The 18,744-nt window shown below is 58.0% G+C and overlaps 1 protein-coding gene across 2 annotated transcripts; it reads right to left on the bottom strand.

Annotated features, from left to right (window-relative positions):
- Positions 1–114: 114 nt before the first annotated feature.
- SCMH1 (Scm polycomb group protein homolog 1) lies at positions 115–18,045 on the bottom strand. 2 transcript variants are annotated; one of them, XM_072355276.1, is made up of 15 exons: positions 17,963–18,045; positions 14,778–14,861; positions 13,675–13,743; positions 13,190–13,260; positions 12,667–12,901; positions 11,929–12,017; positions 11,375–11,618; positions 7,477–7,709; positions 6,946–7,072; positions 5,954–6,154; positions 5,257–5,442; positions 3,580–3,711; positions 2,025–2,228; positions 1,557–1,690; positions 115–1,247 (listed from the first exon to the last, which is right to left on the bottom strand). In XM_072355276.1, exons 2-15 carry the CDS (start codon positions 14,800–14,802, stop codon positions 1,122–1,124), a joined length of 2,076 nt encoding a protein of 691 aa, XP_072211377.1. In that variant the 5' UTR covers positions 14,803–14,861; positions 17,963–18,045; the 3' UTR covers positions 115–1,121. The 2 variants fall into 2 exon arrangements, with proteins under 2 accessions (XP_072211377.1, XP_072211378.1); XM_072355277.1 differs by lacking the exon at positions 3,580–3,711 and having other exon boundaries at positions 17,963–18,044.
- Between the last annotated feature and the right edge of the window lie 699 nt (positions 18,046–18,744).

Here is an 18,744-nt window from a genome sequence, read left to right as displayed (position 1 = left end):
TATGCTCTGTGGCCACGGAAGAGAAAGGAAGTTCCCCACAGCAGCATCTCCTCTTCCCCTCACCTCCCCCTCCTCCCCAGCTCCCCTCCTGCCTGCACACACAGCAGCAGCGCTGCAAGCTCTGCGTTATTCTTTTATTTATAAACAAATAGAAGTAAAATAAGTGCAGAAGGAAAACACGGGCTGAGCCCATGTGGGGGCCTGGCTGCAGCGGGAGCGGCGCAGGTACGGGTGGGGGGTGCGGGACCCCCATCTGTGGGTCTCCCATCTGTGGGACCCCCATCTATGGGACCCCCCCCTGTGAGCAGGGAGCGCAGTGCTGGCAGTGCTGTATGACGAAAGCCTTTCTGTCACTTTGGGTTTGCAAGTTTTGCCTTCTTTTTTTCTTTGCAACATTCCCATTTGGGGTAAACCTGCCCCTCCCCTCCATCCCTCCTTCCCACTTCAGTGTGGGAATGTGGGGCAGCAATAGGGGGTACCCCAGGGATGGAGAAGTGCAGTGGAGCTCCCTGCTTGCTCTTGGGGCAGCATGGGGGCTCTGCTTGGTGCTCCTGCCTATTGCTGCATGGGGATGTGCAGGGATGGACCCTGCAGCCCCGGCCAGCAGCTCAGAGCCGAAGTGCCATCGCAAATAAATACATCAGACAGAGCCCCCTGCCCAGTGCTGGGATGGAGCTGCAGGGAGCGGGACGGCTGTGGGGAGATGGGCTCTGCACCTCCAGCTGTAAATCCCCAGGAGCTGTGAGTTCAACATACAAAAAAAAGTCATAGTTTCCAATGGACAACTCCTCATCATAAAAAAGGCGAAGGGAAGGGCTGATGAGTCCCATGGTGCCCAGCCCTCCTCCTTGCCCCTCAGCCTCTCTCCATCTCCTGGGCCTCCCCAGTCCCAAATAAATACAGAGGACCCCTGGGGGAGGGGGGGCAGCGCTCTGCCTCTCCATGCTGGCGTGGAAGACGGGCAGTGCTTGGGGATGGGCACCCACCCTGTTCCATGTGGCCAAACACCCAGGGGGGCAGGAGGGGCTGAGGGCACAGGGCCGGCTCTACATGGTGCGTCCCTGCAGCCGGGCTGCGGCGGTGGCGTGGGTGGGTGCGTGCGGACGGAGTGCTGAGGGTCCTCAGAACTTGCCTTGCTTCAGCTTGTCGATGTGGTAGGTGAGCTTCAGGGCCGGGCCCAACTTCAGCCCCATGTACTTCATCATCATGTCGCTGCGCAGCAGCAGCAGCGCCTTCCCGTCGATCTCCTGCCGGGATGAGAAAGCACAGCGCCATCAGAGCTGGGCAACCCAGCACCATCCCATCCCCTGACTGGCAGGACAGCCCTTCCACAGGAGCTTCAGGGCACTCTGAGCTGTGCTTGCAATGTGCTTCTTGCCAGAAGAAGTTTGCAATGAAGTGAATTTTAGGATTCCAAAGGGAAGAGATTGGTGTCGTTCAGCGCTGTGAGATGAGCTCTCCAAGCACACAGAGAGCATGAGAGCTCAGACTGGGCCATGCCCTACACAGCCATCCCTGCTCTGCCCCTTCCTGGCCTGACACGGACACACACTCACGTGCTTTCGGAAGAGATCAGCGTGGGGTCCCAGCTGTGGGTCTGCCTCCCGGATGAACTGCATCACCTCCTCCACCGTCCAGCACGAGGGGTCGCGGCTACTGAGCCGTGTTCCATCGCGGTACCGCTCGGAGCCTGGGGCACAGCACATGGCAGAGTGAAGTATGTGCATGCAGCAGCATTACCCACATGCATGCAGCAGCATTACCCCACATGCATGCAGCAGCATTACCCCACATGCATGCAGCAGCATTACCCACATGCATGCAGCAGCATTACCCCACGTGCATGCAGCAGCATCTGCAGCCACACATCCCCATTCCCCCCAGCCCTGCCTGAAGCAACGGCTCAGATGGACGAAGCACACACTGCAGCCCCCTGATGGATCCCAGTTCTGGCACTGCCCGGTGCTCTCCTGTAGTGCTCCCTCCCCCAGCCCACGCCCATCAGTGCCCCCAAATGCTCCTACCTGTGGAGCCGAGCCTGCCCAGCGTGGAGGTGCTGCCCTGGCTGAGGCTGCAGGGCTGGTGCAGGTGCCGGTATCCCTGCAGGTGGAACTCCCTGGAGCTTCGGCTGTGACCGGAGGCGTTGACGGCGTTCAGGGCAGAGTCCATGGGGTCCATGCGAGGCTCAAGGGGCCCGGGGGGGCCGTCTCCCAGCACGAAGGTTTCACCTGGAACACAGCATGCTGCAGTCAGTGCATGCGGCCGTCCCGTCCCACCTTAAGGGCAGTGAGCAGCTTGGCCAGCTCTGGGTCCAGTGCCCACAGCCAGATCCACCCCATAACCAGACCCACGCAGTGGCTGCTTTGCTGACCACACTGCCTGCAGCCCATCATCCTGCCACTGCTTCCATGGAGGACACTGCACTGCAGCCCTGCACAACTGGGGGCAGCAGTGCAGGCTGTGGAGCTGCAGGGCAGCACATGGCACGAGCCTACAGGGCAGCAGGCAGTGCTGCTCACCCCTTGGCACAAAGGAGGCCATGAGGAGCACAGCTGTGCATTTACTATAGCACACACGACCCAACCACAGAACAGGCAGACCCAGTGCTGCATGAGCCGCCCTCTGAGATTCAGCTTCTGTGTCACAGAACACCCAGCAAGTCCAGCAGCACACAGTGCCCCATATCACAGGCAGCAGTGCCCACAAACCAACTGCACGTGGTGCTTTCTGTGTGCTGGGTGCCCCTCTGCCTGCACTGCTGCTGCCCGTGGTTGCACCCCATTGGCTGCACAGCACTGTGTCATACCACAAACGATGCCACAAGCAAAGGTGAGGTTGTTCCTTCTGTCACCCAAGCACCCATCCAGGCTCTGTGAGGCTGCTGTGCTGCAGCCAAGCCCTGCACCCCCATGCAGGAACAGTGGCCATGCAAGGCTGCGTCGGTGCAGCACTATGGGTGCAAAGCTCACCCTCAGAATGCCTGCAGTCCAACAGTGAACACAGAGTCACTGTGTTGACATGGCCACACTCCCACACATTACAGCTGTGTGCTCAAGGAGCAGTGTGAGGCTGTATGGACCCCCAGCCCAGCATGACGACCCAAACTCACTTCTCCCAGCACCAACAATTGCAGCCGCTTTGGGAGGTGCAACAAGGAGGGACAGCACACAGCTCAGCGTGACTGTAAGGAACATGAAGGGAAGGGCAGCTCCCAGCTGTGAGGCTGCAATGCACAACCAGCCTATGCACAACCAGCCTGTGCAGAACCAGCCCGTGCACAACGCCGCAGCAAACCTCAGAGGCAGACAGACTGAAACAACAGGGCTGCATTAGGAGCAGTGACACAGCAACGACACCCAGATGTGGGTAACTGCCCCACTGTAGTGCTCCCAGCTGCCAGCTCTCAAGGTGGGAAGGACCCCCACTGCATTCTGCTCACCCTGTATTGCTGTGGGGATTCCATGTCCTGAGTACCACTCTGTCCCTCTCTGTGCAGCTCCCATGCTAGCAGCACCCCTCCTACACCCCTCCTGTTCCCAGCTCTGTGCCCGCAGTGCTGGGAAGAGATGCTGTGCTCACCTTCCAGCGGGTGACGGTCATTCTTTGGTAACTTGGGGGAGAGAGGAGCACTGTATGGAGGGGAATCTTGGCAATAACGCTTTGTACCCCGGCCTGGTCCCTGCAGAGTGCCGTCTAACGAACTGCTTCTGTCTAAGGAAAGAGAACAAGCTCTGTTCAGAGCAGCTGGGAAGCAAGGCAGGTCGTGCCACAGCCACCCATGTGCCCCACCACCCCCCCAAGGCGCAACCAGCCCACACAGCACTCTGCATGTTGCTCTGTGAGTTCTAGAGATGGGGGCCGAAGCTCACCGGGAGCCACAGTGCTTTTTGCTATCTTCACCCCAAGTGCCACCTTTGCTCAGCTCAGCCCCGTCCCATCTCCCTCTCTCAGAGCCCCAGAGCACCTGGCAGCACCGTGCAGGTTCTGGTCCCATGGTTCCCATGTTGAGAACCATCAAGTCCATCCCCAGTGCTGTGGCCAGCAGCATAGGGCTGGCATCACATGGTGGCACAGAGGTGGCACAAAGGACAGGTGCTCACCCAGCAGGAGATGTATTACAGCCAACAGAGGAGGGATGGGGGTGGGAAGGGGATGGGCAGAGAAAAACACGACGGAAGGAAAATGCCCTCAGTGCAAGGATGCCCTGACCCTATGAAGGTGCTCCAACAGTGTGGAACCCCAGGTACGACGGACACACAAACACGCTGGGCAGGCACCAAACAGCAGCAGGTGGCTCTTGGGGGGCTCAGCCCAGCTCCCACCTCATGGCAGCTCAGCACACATGGGGCAGAATGGGAGCGCTGCACTGCTCCACTGACAGAGCAGTGCCAGAGCACGGAGCAGTGCTGTGCAGCACCCACCAACAAACCTGCACACCACTGCAGAGCAGCACCACTTGGTGTCTCTGCTAGTAACCATGGCACACACTTACAGAGACCTGCTGCTGCCTTCCCAGGCTGGGCCAGGCAGGACAGAACCTGCTCAGAGAGAAATGAGAAGGAGCTGAGGACCGGAGTCAATGCAGACGCTGAAGGCGCAAGGCGCACTGCTGGGGCTGCGGACACAGCAATGGCTGGAGCTGTGCAGGAACACAGAGCAGCCCTGAGTGCTGCTTGAGATGAGGAGACGTGGTTACCAAGCTGCCAAGAAGAGATGCAGGCCAGAAACCAGCCCTGGCTGCCGTGCAGCAGAGCTCCCAGGTAACACTGGTACCCACACATGGTGGTTCCAGCATTCCTCCTGCCTGTGCTTTCACACTGACCCATGCATGGCACTGCACACCAGCCCTGCTCCTACCAGCAGCCATCAGCTCTGTCTGCTGGCAGCTCCACTGCTCCCTGACCCTCTCCTGCTTGGCCCCACGGCGGCACACGGGGTGGGAGGTGACACAGCGACAGCTCTCGCTCTCAGCACGTCCTCATCCTCCCACAACCTCTACAAAGGACGGAACGCCCCTCACCAGAACCCACTGCATTTGGGCGCCTCAGAAAGGCACTGGAGCACCTGCTCCCTGCAGAGCTCAGTGCTGAGCTGTGCTTGCTGCTCACCCGTGTACCCCCAAGTCCAGCACGGCACTCTGAGCTGCAGGCAGCAGCACGGCATCGCTGCAGAACGCACTGCTGCCTCCCGAGCGATGGGGAAAGCTGGGTACGGGACCTGGGGTCCCCCCTGTGCCACCCCCGCCCCAGCTCCTACCTGGTAGATACCTTTCGTGGTCGTACTCGTGTGAGCGCGGCGCGTGGCTGTGTTGGGAGAAAGGCTGGTTCCCAAAGAGGTTGTCACTGCGGAGGTTGTGGCACAGCTTCTCCAGGAAGCGGAGGACGTAGGTGATACTGTTTACTGCAGGCAGGTTCAGAGTGTGCTGTTCCCGATCAAACACAGCTGGAGACAGAAACAAACAGAGCCCAACACGTAAGGCCCTGGCAAGGGCAGGGGGCCGCATCACCAGCTGCTGCATCTCCACATCGACACTCTGCACCAGAGCTACCAGCACAGCCCAGATGGGCTATGGGAGTGGGGCTGTGGGATGGGGGGCGGAATGGCCATCTGAGGGGGTTGTGCTCCCACGGCCAGCTCAGCAGGGGCTCGGGGAGCATTAAAAACCGGGGCTTGGGGAAGAGAGACTTCGTGGCACGGATCTTGCTTCCACCAGGAGCTGCGGAGCGCCCACCCATGCTGTGCCATCCTCTCCTGGAGCCCAGCAGCGCTGGGATGGAGGTGATGCCTGCTCCCCAAGGACATGCCCCTGCCCTGCACCAGCTGATCAGCAAGGAAGAGAAGACAGAAATCTTCTGTCTGCTCCCGGCCCGGGGCTGTGCCAAACTTCATCTTCCAGAGAGAAGATTCTTGCCACGACATCTCTGAAGGCAAAGTGCTGCAGGCCAGTTCTCACCTGAGATGACCTCTCCCCCATGGCCTTGTTTTAAGAAGGAGAAGACTGTTTTCTGATGGTAAGCACAATCGATGCAGGCCTGCACTGCTTGCTGCAGCACAACAGAGGCTCGAGCAGGTCCAAAGTGGTCCGGCAGCCGCTGAATTTTCTTCTTGTCTAGGTGGGGCCCAGCGCTGCCGTTCTTGTTCAAGTAAATGCAAACTGCCAAGATGAGAAACGTGTTTGCTGTTAACCCGCTCAAGAATGCACGGTAAAGATGCCTAACATCCAACCTGAGGGATGCCCAGGTTTCAAAGACTGTCAAAATGCTCCCAAAACACGAATGAGTCCAGCACAGCCGCTGCCCAAGAGCTGGCAGCTGTCTTGCTTTGGGGAACCACCCTGGAGTGTTCCTGCAGGCACTTCTGCTGCTGCTCCTGCTTCCCAGCTTTCAGTCCCCAAGGGTCTGCTCCAGCCAGGGAGAGCAGCTGCACCATACACAGTGAGCAACTGGGGGAGCGGGCTGCTTTTGCTCTGGGGAAACAAAGGGTCCTACCCACATCCATTGCTCAAATGTACAAAGGACCGGCGCTGTGCTCCTACCCAGCTGCACAGAGCTGCCACTGCTCTGCTCCCTTGTGTCCCTGTGTGCCCCAACACCCTGCCCTGAGCAGCACAGCCTCGCTGCTCAGCAGGAATGGTTCTGCAGCACACAGCCTTGGAGCTGCGTGGGCACTGCAGGGCTCTGTGGTCACTGCCACACAGGGGGCAGCTCAGAGACAGGGATCCTCATGTCCATCAGATGGACCCACAGCCACTGCACATCTCCAATACAAACAGGGGCAGAGGAAAAGCTGAGCTGAGCTCATCTGTCCTCCCTATGCAGAGCTGGGCCACCTCTGCTCCTGCTGCTGGCTCACGTGCTCACAAAGAAGTAGGAGTGCCCTGCTGTGCCCTGATGGCTGCAGTCCCATGTGTGCAATCTTTCCAGGGGTGCGGCCCGAGAGCCTTACCTGTGGGAGCCTGCATGGCAGAGCTGGGGACTGTAGCAGCGTCCTGGGGCACAGTGCTTGTGTCGGGTTCAGGGGTACTGGTGGTTGGAGAGGTGGGTGCTGGGCTCAGCAATGTCCTAGGTTTCCTCTGCAGAAAAAGAGGATATTTCTCCTTTTACCCCCACTCTCCTCCACCACCCACGATCGCTACATGCTGCTGTGCATCCAACATACAAGACACCATAGGCCACGGCGCGGTGATGACGGGGAGCCTCAAGAACCGACGCACTCAACACCTGTCTGTCCCACACATGAGCAGCACGAGGACGAGCCCCAGCCCTGCCAGCCCTGCAGCCCATGCTGTGCTACCCCATGGCTAACACAGCTCTGAAGGCACAGCTTCTCCATGGGAAGGCCCTGCAGGGCACAGCTGCTCCGAGGTGCTCCCAGCCCCACATTCCCCTCTGCTCTCCTAGCGCTGCACAGACACACGCATGCAGCATCCCACAGCAGCACTGCCTCGCACCCGCCTGAATCAGCACCAGCTTTTACCTTACTGCCAGGCTTGGGGCCTCTCTTTCTGGGGAATTTCAAAGGCTCCACTGATTTGGAGGGCGCAGGCATGGGGTGATGGATTAGCGCTTTGGTCGTTCGACCACGCTTCTTCCCTGCTTTGCGACGCCCTTGCCCTTGTTGATGCCCCAAAACAGTCTTTGTGCTACTGTGCATGCTAGGCTTCTCCGAGTTTACTTCGGAGGCAGGTAAAGGGCTCTTTGGAATCACAACTGAAATAAAAAGAGAGAAAGCAAATGTAATTAAATCAGGCGAGGATGAAAACAAGAGCAGCCCTCCATCTTTAAACAGCATCATTTGGGAAAATCCTGGAGTGGCCACAGCCCCTGGGACCGCTCAGCTCTTCCCTGAGCCCCTCTGGGGCTGGGGCTGCAGCACAGACCTTCTGTTCCAACTGCTGCAACAAGGAGACCACAGCAACCCTTGCTGCACTGCGAGACACACACGGATACCTCTGGCACAGCACAAAGCTGGGAGCCTGTTTATGTGCTGAACACGTGTGTGCACAGGAGGAGGTGCCAGAGTGAGGGGAACCCTGACACAGCCTTTAAACACCAAAGGGATGAGTAAGAGGAGGACAGCGTGTGCCGACAGAGCCACTCTACAACTGAGGGCTCTGCAGAGCAGCTGCAAAACTTTCACACAGAGTGAGAGCCATGGGACAAGGGGAGGGCTGCCTCGTGGTAAGCAGGGTGTCAAAGAGATGGGGACAAACAGCCATCCTCACAGAGTGAGGCATGGAAGGAATGACTGCAGCCCTGGGCAGCTCTAGGTGTAGCAGGGCACCCAGAGGCCCCAGTGCTGGTGGACACAAAGCAGGGAGTGGAGCAAAGTGTTCCCCCCACCAACAGAGAGCACAGCCCTGCAGCACCTGCTGTCCGCACAGCAGGAGAAGGTTGGAGGGCATCAGTGCAGCTGGATGTGATGGCAGAGGCACCCACAGAGCACTCCTTGTTAACAGACTGCAAAGCCCAGCAGAGCACAGCTCTGTGGGTGCTCCTTTGGCCACTGGCACAGGAAGAAGCCCTTTGCTCAGCGCTGATGTTTGAAGGCTCCCATTGCACCACGCTGGCTGTCCTGTCAAACACACGGCAAAAGGGACCTTCCATGTGTCACAGAACAGCAGAACCAACGGCATGGGGTGAAGTGCCACGAGAGTGGCTCAACATGCAGGACAGCCACCCAGCAGAGCAGCACTATTCACCCCAGCACGGCGACAAGCTAGGTGAGATGAGAGACCAGCTGGGCACCACAGAGAACTATGCAGAGTGGGGATGTCCAAATGCTTGTTACCAGTGCAGGCATTGTGCCGATCATGCAGATCTGCTTAGCTCCAAGATCCATCTCTCCATTTCTTCTGGGTACAGGAGAGATATCAAGTGCTTTGGGCAGCAGTGTAACATCACAGAACCACAGCTCGGTTAGGTTGGAAGGGACCCCACAGCCCAGGGGACAGCACTCACCACTGCTTCCAAGTGTGCACAGAACCCCTCCAGGTATGACCACCCACCCAACTCCTTGCCATCCACCACCTTCCATGCCATAGGAAATCAAAGGGTGAGCTGAGCCACGTGTCCCTTTTGTCATAACACAAAGTGTTTGGGGACGGGATAAGGCAGTGCCAAGTGGGCATCCCCCAGAGCTGCCCGTCAGCCCCCCCTCCCCCAGCACACCTGCAGCCAACATGAACGCCTCCTGCTGACAGCAGCACCTGCTTTTGCATCCCCTGCTTTTGCATCCCCTTCTCCTGCCAGCTCCACTCCTGCTCCCAGCAAACTCAACATGTTTTTTTTGCTGTTATTTGCTCTGCAGACAGCATCCTTCTCAGCGTGGGAGCAGCATTGGTTTGCAGCAGCCTGCTGCTGGCTGTGCCTGTAGCCCTGCAAGGAGCTCTCAGTGCTGGCAGCCCCAGCTTGTGCTCCTTGTGCTCACGGCGCCCAGGCCCAGCAGCAGCCAGCAGCCCAGTTCCAACCCAATTCAGGAGCACTGAGCCCACTGGGGCACATGGTTCCAATGCAAGGGATAAGAAAGCACTGCACCTGTCTGCAGTTACCTTCACAGCAAGTCTCCCCCACGCTGCACCCCATGCCCTCTCACCCCAAGCACACTGCAGTGCAATCCCCAGTCACTCTGACCCCCCAGATCAAACCAAAACACTCCCGTGGTGCTCAGGAGTTCATTCTGCTCTTGTCTGAAGTGCATTTTGAGCCTTGGCTTCCTGGTTAAACATTAGCTGGGCACCTCTGATGTCTCAGAGCACAAAAGGAGCCAGCAGACCGGTGGGTGGGCGCGCTTTGTTCCATCTTTTCTTCTTTTTAAAGCCATTCAGGAGTTATAAAAATAAAAGGATCAAGAAGAGCACTGTGACACGCTGCTCTGTGCAGTGAGCGGGGCTGGGTGCTCAGCACCAAACACCAACAAGGACACATGATGTGGCAGCACTTCCCCAAGTGCCAGAGCTGGGCTTGGGAAGCTGCCTGGGCTCCAAAGCACTTTCCTCCCTCCTCCAAAACACGAGGTGCAAGCAGAACACACAGCATTGGATGCTCTGCGGATGAGCAAAGGCAGGACGGCCTCCAAAGCACCTGGGAGCACTGCAGCCAGCACTGCATGCTTGGGCTGCAAGCCTCACTTCTTCAGCAGCATCAGTGAACTGCAGGAGAGAATCAAGCAGCACAGGACTCTGCCTTCTACACCACAGTATAAGGGAGGGAGCAGCACTCCCAGCCCAGACAGCACTGCAAATCCACAGGTTATGGCAAAACTTCAGGGTAGACCATAGAAGAAAAGTGCAGATGTGATGCTGGTGCAACACCAGCTCCCAAACAAAAGTTATTCTGTGCACAACTGAGCCATGGACCTGCAGCAATGTGGGGCCACTTGTGCTGCAGCACCCACAGCAGGACACTGCTCCCAGCACTGAGCGCAGTGCTTTCCTGCACTCCCAGCCATCACCTCTGCAGGAAGGAGAGAAACCAAGCAGCAGCAACCAGAAAGAGAAGTGCTGCAACACGTTAAGTGGTGGCCTGGTGCCTAAGCATCAGCTCCACCTGCAGACACTGAGCACTTAAACACATCCCAGGGCAGCGAGGGTGCTGAGAGATGGAGGCTGTCCTGAGCTACACCACTGCCTGCCATCAGAGTGCTGCAGCCAAGGGGGCACACTGCAGGGAAGGCTGCAGAACCTCCCTGCCCTTCAGCAGCAATGTGCTGCTCCATGTGCACAAGCAGAGCTAGGGATGCCACTCCAGCAGCAGACATCTGCAAGGCCGTGCTCTGGTAATGGGGGGTGTCCTCCCCACCCACCCCTTCCAGGGCACTGCCCAGAACTGACAGCTATTAACCCACCGTCATCTCTTCCTTCTTATCACAGCCACTATTTCCCTCTCCAGTTTGCTGTCCCCTGAGCCATACATCACTCTCCATCCTCACCCTCCCCAGATGTGACTTTTAAGTAAGTGAGCCATGACCCTTCTTCTTTAGGTTGACCCTGAGAATCGATTTTCTGTTCTGTTCATAATGGAGAGGGGCTCTTTGGATTCTCGCTCCACTGCTGCCCATGACCCCGGAGCAGCTCGCTTCTCCACCCCAGTTACGAGCAGTGAAAGCTGGAGCTGCTCAGACTCCCTAAGGAAAGACAAGTTCAGCAATAGCAGAGCACACACGAAGGCCTTTTCAGGAGCATCACACAGCATTCACGTTTTGCTCCTGCCCATGCCTGTGCATTTCCATGTTCACAGAGGAGACACAAAAGTCACACCAGGATAACCACCAGGAGTGCAAACAGGAGCAGCCCCACGGCGTAAAATCAGTAATGTTCGTGGTTCCCTTATTGTATCCTCAAGTGTAAGAGTGCTGGGCAATGAGGTGGCCTTACCTTTTGTTCCAGGGGGCTGCAGATTATCTCCAGTCAGCGAGCACCAGCCTACGGGAAAGATGTCCCGGGAATCATATCGGCACCAGTAATCGAAGGCACCTCTCCAGCCATCAAATGTTATGAGGACCTCAGAACCTCTCACCTCCCCAATGGTGGCCGGGCAGATGAAGTGAGGGTTCTTCCTGTCCACCGCCTCCAGCTTCATACCTGTCTTGAAGAAGTTTTGGGATGGAGATGGTGGTTCCTATGAGAAAAGGAAAACGAGCTCAGAGAGCGGCGGTGCCCACCTGGAGCGGGGCTGCCCCTCCATTGCCACTCACCTCCATGAGCAGATGGGGTGGGTGTGTGCCCTGTGAGCTGCCTAGCTTGCATCCCCGTGCTGCTGAGCACAGCCCATACAGCACTCTGTAAGCACTGAGCCCTACCCTGAACCAGCAGTAGCTGCATGGAGCTGCCAGGGAGAGCAGCACGTGGCAATGGCGGTAGTGTGCTCATCTCCCATGCAGGATGGGGATGTACCAGAAGGATACACTCACTCCCAAACAGCCAAATACCTTGTGAAAAATCCTGATGGGAGCCATCTCTGCTCCATTCAGAGTCTTCAGGAGGAACATGGGCCAGGAGGAGGCGTTCAGACGGAAGCCTGCAGGGAGAGAGCAGAGATGGGCACTGTCAGACTGAGATCCTGGGCTGCAGCCACAAACAGCTGCTCTGACAGAGCAGGGAGAAATCAGTGAGCAGGAAAATGCAAATCCCTGAGATCTGAGTGCATGATCTGAGTGCACAGCAGCTGCACCTCTGCACTGCTCCTCCTGCACCCCTCACTGCTGGAGCACCCCAGCAGTGCTACAAGGAGTGCAGGAATGCCATGCTATGAGCTGCAGGTTCACACACCCTGCAGGCAGGCAGAACAGTGCTCTGCTGAGTGCTCCCTGTGCTTTTGCTGGGCACAAGAGCATCACTCCTGTTGGGACCAGTGAGGGGCACAGCACAGAGCTGGGCACAGCACACTGACCTCCTAAGGTAAGAAATGACTTCAGCTCTGCAGCTCGATTCCTCTTATTGCCATCTGCTGGCAAAACTCAAAGCAGGCAGAGCTGAGAACACAGCTCTCCTCTGAGGCACACAGGACTCAGAGCTGTGGGCATGCCTGAAAACAGCCCAGCGAGCTGCAGGGGATGACAGCACTGCGATAGCGATGGGCACTGCAGAGGCTTTGTCCCAGAAACATGAGAAAACCAATCCTGCTCATCCCCATGGATGATGTGGGCGCTCACTGAAGCTCAGCTCACCCAGAGGAGGCTGCAGCATCCCTCCATTCTTCTCACAGTTCCCGATGGGTTGGATCTCAGCTGAGTCCACCAGCCGCCAGAAGTCGTTCTTGTTGTCGCTGCCGTCGAGGCGCAGGCGGAGGCGGGCGCCTGTCAGCCCCACCACTGTGGCAATGCACGTGGATGTGGTGTTCCGCGGATCCTGGGCTTCCAGTTTCATGTTGATCTTGAACTCGTTGGCAGGAGGAGTGTAGGACTGCCGAGGGAAAGAGGGGACTGTTAGAGCCAGCACATACAGCACTGCGAGCACCGCAGCCTTATGAGCACCCCACGGCTCTCTGCCATCCGGCCCTTCAGAGCTATGCTTGCATTTGCAGCACCTAAACCTGTGTGTTCACCTTTGCTTCAGCACATGCTGATTTCTGGTAAGCCTCAGATACCCTCAAGCATTCCCCATGCCAAAAAGGGGCCCACCCCCAGCACAGCACTTCTGGGCTGCAGACTGTCTCCCTCAAGTTTCCCATTCACCCTCAGCCCCTCTCACCTGCTTGAAGCAATGGGCAGGTGCTGGGACAGCACATGTCTCCTTCAGGTATTTCTCCCAGGTAAAGTGACCTAAGGGGAGAAAAAAGAGAGTTCAAACAGGAGCCAGGATGAGGGAAGGCCAAGCACTGGTGCTGGGAGTTCTGCACTCCTGGCACATGAGCTGCTCGCAGGCAGTGCCCTCTCATTGCAGCCCTCTGGTGTTTATGGCCACACAAAACGTACTGCTGCAGCAATGGGGAGAACAGAGCCCAGCACTGCCCAGCAGCCTTTGGAACAGCTGCCCTGGTCCAGCACAGATGGGATCACACGGAGCCCTCCCAACAGGCTGTCCCTTAAGAGCTGTTTGTCAGGCACTGCCTGTAAATGGAGTTTCTCCTGCTTTGGGCTCCATTGGTACATTTCAGTCCCCAAGGGGATATCAACCCCCTGAAATGATGCTCTAAGGAATAAAAGGAAGGGAAAGGAAGGGATGTGTGCTCTTACCTTGGTACTGGGAGGGGGAATCTGGCGGGCGGCTGTACTTGTGCTTCTTACCATCCTTCCAGTCTATGGCTACGACAAGAAACAAAGCACTTGTGTCAGTGAGGGGCACAGCCTCCCACACACAGTGACGAGCCTGGTAAGAGCTGCACTGCAGTGGGGGTAAAGCTTGCTACAGAAAAAGCACTGTTGCTGTTGGCAAATCCGCCTTCGTGTGTCTAAAAGATGACTATCTTTAAAAAGGAGAACGAATTACTGCTGCCCTCACCCTGCAGCCAGCCCCATCCTGCTCTCCTGCAGCTCATGCTTCATTAAAGGACAAGCAGTGCTGGGAAGAGGATAACACTGCTGTAAGAGAAGCCAAGGGGATGCTTAAGAAAAATAAAGGAAGGAGAAAAACTGGGAGTAGCAATCTCCTGCCACGAGCCCCATGTGCATGCACAGATGTGAACAAAGGGCCGTGGAGGATGCGCCCTGCTCTGCTGCTCCCTTCCCCCATGTTTAAAGTGCTGAGATGAGCTCCCCGCTGGCCATGCACATGGATGGAGCACCACTGAAGGAAATCAATGGGGTCTGCAGAGCCCAAGGTCAGCGTGCTCAGCTGCAGGCAGCCTGCAAGGCACAGCCCTGCAACCTGTCCCTGCAGCAGGGCCAGCAGCAGCCAGCACTGTAGGGCTGCAGCCACACAGGGTAGGCAGCTCCACGGCTTCATGCCTTGTCAGTGGAGTATGCCTGTGTTGGAGAAGCAGCAGCGTGTGCATGCACAAGCAGACTGTGTGAGCACAGCCCTGCTGCTGCTGCACACAGCTATGGCAAAGCACGCTTACTGCTGCACACAGCCATGGCATGGTATGCATGCTGCTACACATAGCTACAGTACTGCAGGGCTTGCTGAGTGCGAAGGAGAGATTGTGCACCATCCTGGGGACTCAGCACCAGCCAGGACACCTTAGAAGTGGCCATGCCCATCACGGCCATGTCATGCACACTCTTGCTCCACTGTGCTCTGCTCCTAGTGGGGTACTGGCAACACGCTCCCTGTGCCCCCGTGGCCCCCCAGCTGTGGCCCTGCTCAGCCCTGTGCAGCACAGCACAGCACAGCTCACCTTTCTGGGGCCCTGGTTTCCGCATTCTATCACCGCTGCCGTCCTTATCGTGGGAGCGACTCGCCTTTAAGTAACTGAAGACACCTAGGAGAAAAGAAAGAGCCATGAGAAAATCCCCCAGCTGTGGAGCATGTGAACATCTGCAGAGCTACCTGATGGCACCACTGGGAGAACAGCGATGCTTTCACTCCCATGTTGCACAAATGCCTCCTGATGAATACAGACCCATCGCTTCATCCCCCAAACCAGCAGCCCTTCTCCCCAAGGGGACAGCAGGCACAGGAGCAGTGGGACACCATGCTCAGCACTCTGCTCTGAGGGGTACAGCTCTAGTGTGGCCCTGGGATGCAACTGGAGAGGAAGGCAGAGTCCCACTTCCCACTGCAGTGCAGCCAAAGGGCCACCAATGAGCGCTGCCTGGGTGTTGAGAAGGATTTAAATGACTGAGTCTGATTAGGAATAAAAAGGAGAGAGCTCAGGAGAGCCATAAAAATAAGGGGTAGCACGAAGGGAGTGCAGCCCGGCACAGCACAGCCGCCTCTCCTCACTGCCCCTCTGGGGCCCATATGGATCACACCAGGATCTGCCAAGGAAGTGCCGTCACAGCCAAAGGCAGCTCTCCATCTGGGGCAGCAATCCCAAAGCAAGAAGCAAAGAGCAGCCCCGTCCAATGGACAGCCTGAGGAGGCTGGGAGAAGTGCCCTGCCCATACTGCTATGTCCTCATCCCTGGGAGCTCCAGGAGAATGGGAGCTCTGTGCTGTGGGATGCTGACGTTGCTGGAGTGCAGCCTGAAGCACAGCCCTCACTGCTCTGCATCATCAGCTCACTGCTGGAGCATCTCCTGGTTATGGGATGGGAGATACAGGAAGAAAGTATCGGGTGGAGAAGTTGCACCAGAAGTTTGTAGCCAGTAATTAATGAAACAAGTATACCTGAACTTCAGGGAGAGCCTTCTCCCGTCCCACTGCACAGCCCTGCTCCCATCCCACTGCACAGCCCTGCTCCCGTCCCACTGCACAGCCCTGCTCCCGTCCCACTCCCAGACTCCTTGTTTTCCTTCCTACCCGTGCGGGGAGAGATTAATTCATCTCTTCCTTCGGAGAAGGAAAGGAAATTGCAGCAGTGCAACATGTCAGGAGAGAGCAGCAGAGCTGGGCTCGCCGAGGACGTGCATTAATTACCGCCTGCTATTTTTATCCTGTGCACAACTCCAGGCTTGGCTGTGACTGAAGGAGCTCAAATCCCCCGAGATGCAACGCACCCTGAGCTGCAAACAGAGCAATCCAGCAAGTGCTCAGCAGAACTTCTGTGCACTCTTAAAGCAGAAGGGAAGGAGCGATGTGGCACAGCACTGCAACGTCACCTCCAGAGGTGCATGCACAGTGCAGTGAGACAGACTGCTGCAGACACCAATGCAAACAGAACTCAAGGCCACGAGCAACCAGCAGGCTGTCCTGCAGCAATGGAGGTGCATTCAGAGCCTGCCAAGCGGCTCATTGAGACACGGTGCTCTCATCGAGCCTGTCTGCAAGCTATTAAACTCCATGCTGGGCACCCACGTGGCTTGTGATGCCAGCAGAGCTCAGCAGCACTCACAAACTCCCAGCTGAAAGCAGTATGAAATGACACGGCAGCACATGGGCTGCATTGAACACACATGGCCATGTGTTGCCAAAGCTGTGCCAGCAGCACAGTGGGCAGGGAGAACCCAGAGTGCAAGAACACAGCCTGAACCACAAAGCCATCACTGTAACCCCCAGCAATGGGGCAGGAATGGAGCACAGCAGCAACTGCAGCCTCCCCCCCTGAAAGCACAGGATCTCCAAGGCTGGAAATGACCTCCAAGTCTGACTGTGCCCTACTGCCAATGCTGCCCATCGAGTGCATGCCTCAAACTCTCTCCTCCAGCCCAGCACTGAAGCAAACAAACACCAGAGCTGCACTCCTTTGCCCCATAGCAGCACTCAGACCTACTGAGAATGGGGTCACCGAGCCCCATGCAGTGCAGTGCTGCTGTGCCCAGCCTGACCACAGCACAGAGAAGGGCAGGTAGAAACCCCCGCAGGGTAGAAAGCCGGTATGAAATGGGGACAGCAACACAGCTTATGTGAGAATAAAGCCTTTGAAGAGGTTAAATTCAGCGTGCGGCAGAAAGGAACAGCATCAGAAAGGAACAGCACCAGAAAGGAACAGCATCAGAAAGGAACAGCATCAGAAAGGAACAGCATCAGAAAGGAACAGCATCAGAAAGGAACAGCATCAGAAAGGAACAGCACCAGAAAGGAACAGCATCAGAAAGGAACAGCATCAGAAAGGAACAGCATCAGAAAGGAACAGCATCGCGGCCGTGGAGCGGTGGGGGGAGCGGCTTCCCTCTGCTGCTGCTGAGGAGGAGCTGCCACATGGCTGCTCGCAGCCACTCAGCGCCCGCTGCTCGCTATAAACAACAACAGTCAACAGAAAGGGAGGCAAAAATCAAAGCCGGGCCCTTAAAAGCTGGCTCCTCTCTGCTTTACCCTTTGGGAGCGCTGATGCTGGCGGCTGCCTGCAGGCCCTGCCGTGGCCACGGCCGATGCTACGCGGCACATCCGAGCACCGCCCGGCTCCTGTAATCGAGGCCGCGGCTTTAAACGAGCAGCAGCGATTAAACGTGCTTCTTTTTAAACGTCGTGCCGTGGATAAAAAGCTCCAACCCTGCCCGGATCCCGACCCGGATCCCGACCCTCAGCACAAACCCTGCCCGGCCCTCCACGCGAACTCTGCCTGACCCCCGACCCGACCCCCGACCCGCAGCTCTCCCCTCCAGCAGCGGATCCCGAGGGGCTGCGGAGGAGGCCCGGCGTATCCCGGGGCAGCAGTGCGGGCTGTCCCGCAGTGAGGGCCGTCCCCCCCCGGCGGGGTCACGGAGCGGGGCCGTGTCGGATCGATGCCGGCTCCGTGCCGCGCTGTCACCCCGCAGGGCCGGGCAATCCCGCACCGGCCGAACACAGCACGGCCAACGCGGGCGGCCGTGCGGGCTGCCAAGGCTGGCGGGTGGGCGCGGAGGGAGGGAGGGCCGCGGGCGGGCAGAGCCGGGCAGAGCCGGGCAGAGCGGGCCGCCGTGACAGCCGAGCTCCGGGCTCGCCCCGCCCCGCAGAACGGCCGCGCTGCCCCCTCCCCAGCCCCGGCCCCGCCGCCCCTCACCTGCGCGGCCCCGAGCGCTGCGGGCTCCGTCTCAGCGCCGCGCCGCCGCCGCCGCCATGTTGGCGCTGCGCAGTGAGGCGGGGGGCGGCGCGGGGGGAGCGCGGCGGCCGCCGGGACAGCGCGGCGCTCAGCCGCCCCCTGCCGGGCCCCGCCGGCACACGGAGCCCCCCAGCACCGCCAGCGGCCGCCCCCGGCCCGGCCCTGTCTGCAGCCATTCGGCCCCTACACACACAGCACGTGGTCGTGCCCCTCTCTGCTTGTTGGCTTGCCCGAGGGTCCCGCTGTCACCTTCAGAGCTGCTCGTGTCATGGATATAAAAGATGGGCAATAGGGACTGTGAACAGCAGGGAGAGATATGGGAACGGCACTTTGGAGTCACTGGTGGAGTGGGATGGGATGGATTGTGTAATGGGATTGGATGTGATAGGATGAGATGGGATAAGATGGGATGGAGTGGCATAGAATGGGATGGGATGGGGTAGAGATGGGGATAGGGTAGGGTGGCATCAGATGGTTTGGGATGGGATGGGTTGAGGTGGGATGGGATGGGATGGAGGTGGGGATAGGAATGGGGGTGGGATGGGAGTGGGAATGGGGATGGGATGAGATAGGGTGTGATAAGATGGAATGGGATGAGATGGGATGGGATGGGATACGATGAGATGGGGTGGGGTGGGATAGAGATGGGTACAGGGATGAGAATGGGAATGGAGATGGGTACAGGGATGGGATTGAATGGGGATGGGATAGGATGGGATGGGATGAGATTGGATGTGATAGGA

This window comes from Excalfactoria chinensis, chromosome 22 (assembly GCF_039878825.1).
Source record: "Excalfactoria chinensis isolate bCotChi1 chromosome 22, bCotChi1.hap2, whole genome shotgun sequence".
NCBI classification, from domain to species: Eukaryota; Metazoa; Chordata; class Aves; order Galliformes; family Phasianidae; genus Excalfactoria; species Excalfactoria chinensis.
Note: the sequence above shows the minus strand (reverse complement) of the source record. Positions and strands in the feature narration are given on the sequence as shown.

Coding starts and splice junctions, on each gene's coding strand:
- SCMH1 (XM_072355276.1), bottom strand. CDS start 14,802: ATGCGGAAACCAGGGCCCCAGAAAG. Junction 12,902..13,189: donor CTGCCCATTGCTTCAAGCAG/GTGAGAGGGGCT, acceptor TTCCCTCGGCAG/TCCTACACTCCTCCTGCCAA. Junction 11,619..11,928: donor CCATCAGGATTTTTCACAAG/GTATTTGGCTGT, acceptor CTTTTCTCATAG/GAACCACCATCTCCATCCCA.